At 47.2% G+C, this 5,089-nt stretch overlaps 1 protein-coding gene across 1 annotated transcript in view; it reads right to left on the bottom strand.

The window, feature by feature from the left end:
* The window catches only part of Exo1 (exonuclease 1), a 23,040-nt gene extending 19,381 nt beyond the window's left edge, over positions 1-3,659 (bottom strand). Inside the window, exons 1-3 of the mRNA XM_050142883.1 lie at positions 3,462-3,659; positions 3,142-3,358; positions 1,479-1,652 (exon numbers count right to left, since the gene is read on the bottom strand). Coding sequence (XP_049998840.1) covers positions 1,479-1,639 — 161 coding nt within the window. The 5' untranslated portion in view covers positions 1,640-1,652; positions 3,142-3,358; positions 3,462-3,659. The remainder of the gene's footprint in view (positions 1-1,478; positions 1,653-3,141; positions 3,359-3,461) is intronic.
* Positions 3,660-5,089: the final 1,430 nt, after the last annotated feature.

Here is a 5,089-nt window from a genome sequence, read left to right as displayed (position 1 = left end):
ACACCCCCCCCCCCCCCCCCCCGTGGCTCATATATTTGAATATGTGGTTCCCCAGTTTGTACAACTATTTGGGAAGGATTGGGAGATAAGGCCTTGCTGGAGAGGTGTGTCATTGGGAGTGGGCTTTAAGATTTAACAGCCCACACCACACCATCCTGTTAGCCCTCTCTGCCTCATGCTTGTGGTTTCAAATTTAAGCTCTCAGCTACTCTCAGCACCATGCCTCCCTCCCTGCCTGTCTGCCTGCCTGCCTGCCTGCGGCCGTGCTCTTCGCCATGAAGGATTCTAACCCTCTGAAGTAAGTTGTCTTGGCCACGGTAGAAAAGGAACTGAGACACCAGGGGTAGGGGCGCAGTGCCATAAACCCAGTTTGGGAAGCTGAAGTGCGAGTGAAGGAATCCAGGGCCATCCTGGGCTATCAGGTAAGGTTAAGGCCCATCTGGGATACTTAAGACCCTGCCTCAAAAAATATAAAAACAAACCCACAAAAATCAAACAAGGAAAGTAGTAATAAAGTGTGGGCTTTTCTTTTTTAAAAAGCTAAAATGTTACGGCATTATTTTCAGAAATTAAAAAGCAATTATACACACATACATGCAAAAAAGGATGTGTGTGAAAAACAGCATAGTTTTATATATGAACACATGTGAACCTGCCCTAAGTGAGGTCAGAGTTCAGACTGATGACAACAGGACCCACTATTTTTGGCCAGAACATATTGTCCCTTTCCTTCTTTTTGCTAATGGAGATTAGTGGTGTGTTATGGGAAAACATCACGGATTCTGAAAACGTTGTTAAAAAGTTTACAGTGGCCAGGCAGTGGTGGCGCACGCCTTTAATCCCAGCACTCGGGAGGCAGAGGCAGGCGGATCTCTGTGAGTTCGAGGCCAGCCTGGTCTACAAGAGCTAGTGCCAGGACAGGCTCCAAAGCTACAGAGAAACCCTGTCTCGAAAAACTAAAACAAAAAAAAAAAAAGTTTACATTGTTGGGGGGGGGAACAAAGGCTTCTCTTAAGCAAAGAAAAAAGAGGTAACATTTGATTTTTGCCTGTCCATATCATGCTACCCTGACTTCTTATCAAGAACAAAAGTCAAGTCCGTAGCACAGAAGGAAGTCTGGCAATATCCTAAACACACGTCCTTAATAAATGCTAGTATTTATTGGAACAATGGCCAGAAAAACAAAAACAAGCAAACAAACGAAAAGCACCAGAAGCCGGGATTATAGCACAGTTCATAGAGTGTTTGCTTAGCATGCATGAAGCCCTGGGCTCAGTCCCTAGCATTACATGAAACTGGGCATTGGTGGCGGAAGCCTGTAATTCCAGCACATGGTAGGATTCCTCCTCCAGGAAGGAGAAGCATCCTTGGCTATAGCAAGTTCCAGGCCAGTCTGACATACCTGAAAATTGTCTCAAAAACAAGAAGCACCAAATCATCCTACATCGTAAACAAACTAATACACACTCCAAACTTACCTATCTGTAGGTTCCCCTTTGGCTAGCTTTTCAGCACAAGCAATAGCTCCTTTGTGGAGCCAACAGTAGGTATCCACAGCTACTGCCTGCCCTTTGTATTTCTTTACGTTGATGGGCTCCGAAGCTTCCTTGATGAACTGAAGCAGTCCCTGAATCCCCATGGTGTCAAGTTAACTACATGGGAACGAAGGAAAAGGGAAGACAACAAAATTACAGCAAGACCTATTTACCAACAAGTCTTAGAAAAACAAACCCAGCCCGGAGCCTAGCACAGAAACTAAGAGCTGATAACTGGCCTTCTCCCTGCCAACTTCAGTAGCTCAGAATTTCATTCATCACCAACACTAACTTGAACACCTCTGGGTGGTTTCTTGGTTAGTCTTTCCAAAACACTTTCATACTTGGAATCCTAACATGGGCTCTTATCTCTTAACACAGTCCTGGGCATGCAAAAGTCATTAAAACTTTAAGTCTCTCTCAAAAAGACAGCGTTGAAAGCCTACAAAACTGTGCACTCTATGGTATTATATTCAGCACTACAAAAAGGCATTAAAGGGCCACATCCAAATCTGTCATGTAGAAACTCAAAAGTTAGGAGGAAGACAGACATTTCAAGTGAAAAGTAATCAGAATTATGGAAACGGAGCTGTACTTTTATATGACACCAATCCAACACCATCAGAATGCATTACTCCAAACAAGATTAAGTAATAAAGTAATAAGCCTTGGTGGAGTCTAGGGAACATTTCATCAGACTCACTGAAGGCTGTACTCAAGCAATGTGAAAACATGTTGGCTGTGCAAAAACAGCTTCAAGAAAAACACTTTTAATTTCCACTACTTTCTTGGCACTTTCCAGTACAAGTATTTCTATCAAAGATCAGTTTTATTTGTATTGGTGTGCGCAATGACTGTGTGGGTACATGCACTCAGAGGCCAGAGCAAGGCATAAGGGTACCCTCCTCTATTGCTCTTTACCTATTACCTTGAGGCAGGGTATGTTACTGAACCAGCTAGGTCCCAGTGAGTTCTCCGGATCTGTCATCTCTGCCTCCCGATGCCGGGGTTACTGGCATTCACAGCCCCTAGGGGTTTTAATAGGGATTCTGGGGACTAACTCGTGTCCTCATGTTTGCAAAAGCAAGTGCTCTAACCCACTCTCAGAATTTTTTTCTTATCATGCATGCGTGTTGGAGTTTCAATGGGAGCATAGGGACACCGGTTTACCTTGTATTAGGCAGTCTTTTGGTTGTTCGAGCTGCATAAGCTGCCTCATTGGGACTCTAGCTGAGCTTCCTGGGTTTCTCCCTTCATAAGCACCCCCGACCCTCAGCACTCCATGACAGGGACAGGCACCTGGCTCCCCAGGCCCAAGATCGTATTCTTACTACAGGATAGTAAGTCAGCGGTACCAGTTGACACCAAAGGAAAACAGCAAGGCTCTTGTCTAGAAGCCAGAGGTTCTTAGACCTTTAAAGCCACGCCCAGTAACTATGATTTCCTAGACAGGGCATAACTTTTGAATTTTAAACATCAGGCAATTTGGATGCAGGTGGACCTCCAAACACGATTTGAGTAAAACAATGAGTCCACTCATTAAAGACAATGTCTCGAAAATGTGTGTTCGTGCATGCTGAGGGGGGGATAAAAAGGGCATAATTACATTTCATGAAACGTCGGTTTCTTCTAGGCTAAGTAAATCTCGAGTAAATATTTCCTCTTTAGGACAGGAGCGACGGAGCGCCATATGGCACCCCAACCCCAGGAGATCGCCCGTGGCACCCGAGCTGACAGCAGCCGCGGCTTCACCGAAGTCCCGTCTCCCAGGAACGAACAGGCATGGCTCGCAAACCCATTTCAGGCGCTGCGGTTCCTCAAACCTGCATATGAAACATATAGAAAGGGAACTCCTGGACGTGAGGTCACCCGTCAGCCTGCATGTGCGGTAAAACCCGAGACGTGGCGGTCAAGTTGGTCGCCTACCAGCGCCCGCGGCACGCTCGCCTTCTCTGCCTGGAGACCCCGACCTCGTGCCGTGGAGAGGACGCCCGGATCGGAGCTGCGGGGACCTCACTTTCCTCCACACAGGAGACCGCCCGCCGCCCGCAGAAGGGACCACTCACCGGGGTGCAGAATACTAGCCAGCCGCGGCTGCCGCGAGCGCAGCCGGGGACCTTTCAATTTGCGCGGGATCGCGAGGCCCCGCCCAGCGGACATGACGTCACGCGCGTCCTGAGCCCGCAATCTCCGCCTCCCGCTCTCCGGGACCCCGCCTTCCTCTCATCCGGGTCTTGAGTCTTTCCTCGCAGAGGCGGGAGTCCGCCTCAAATGGTCAACGCAGTCTGAACAAGGCGAAGCTGGACCCTGTAGGGACTGCTTGTCTTTGCGCGGGGCGGGGGAGGGTGGTAAAGGAGACCGGCGCCCCGGAAGTGCGTTCTTGTTCTCGCCGGTGCGCTGGGAGTTGTAGTTCTCGCGTGAGCACGCCTTTGGAGTCATGTACAGGCGCTTTAAAGAAAGTCTAATTTGGGGTCAACTTTGTTTTGTTGTTTTAAACCTGAAAAAGAACCCAACAATTATTAGTCGCTTAGTCCCAGGCCAACCCACGATCTTTCGTCGCTCTGAAACGTCCTCACCTCTATGCAAATTGAAGTTGAGTTTACTTCAAGGCTTTCGTGTTGCCGCAGTATGACTGCTATCTGCCCTTACCTATTTTATCCAGTATCTGGCTTCATCCCTGGCACGGGCTGAAAAAATGTTATCTTTATAACTGAACAATGGACCGGACCTTATCGTTCACGGACATTAAAGACGCTATATTTTGGTGGCTGTCCTGAGCCACATTTCCTAATGTTATCGAGGAACGCAAACCCCTGTAGCCTCCCTTCCTCTTAATTGGCTTTTAAAGCTCACTAATTTTAGAAGTCACACAGCTGGACCGTGTATAATTTGGTCTCCCACTGGCTTTGCCGTAGCAGACAACTCTTAGTGAATCCATCTAAGTGTATGTGGTGTGTGTGTGTGTGGGGGGGGTGTTAAGAATCTTTCTCACCTATATCTTTTGGAGAAAGTTTTTCTCTCTTGCCCTTCAAGTAAGGTACTGTTTACAACCCTCCGTGCTCTCTGGGGAACAGAGGACTTTATTTTTTATTTTTTTCGAGACGGTTTCTCTGTGGTTTTGGAGCCTGTCCTGGAACTAGCTCTTGTAGACCAGGCTGGTCTCGAACTCACAGAGATCCGCCTGCCTCTGCCTCCCAAGTGCTGGGATTAAAGGCCTGCGCCACGACCGCCCGGCTAACAGAGGACTTTAATATCCTAACAATTAAGGGTCGAATTAACTACTCCTGGGGAAAGGAACTCAAATGACACACGTTGAGATTTTCTGTTGGGTTACATTTTGTTTGTTTATTCATTTTGTTGTTTTTGTTTTTCGAGACAGGGTTTCTCTGTGTAACAGCCTTAGATGTCTTGGAACTCACTTTGTAGACCAGGCTGGCCTCAAACTCACAGAGATCCACCTGCCTCTGGTTTACATTTCTCTATAGACTTACAGAACTCTAAACATCCATTAATATACAAATAGGTAGCTGCAGCTATTTGGTGCACAGTTAAAA

This window comes from Alexandromys fortis, unplaced genomic scaffold (genome assembly GCF_014885135.2).
Source record: "Alexandromys fortis isolate MF-2015 unplaced genomic scaffold, M_Fortis_MF-2015_v1.1 scaffold_51, whole genome shotgun sequence".
NCBI lineage: Eukaryota > Metazoa > Chordata > Mammalia > Rodentia > Cricetidae > Alexandromys > Alexandromys fortis.
Note: the sequence above shows the minus strand (reverse complement) of the source record. Positions and strands in the feature narration are given on the sequence as shown.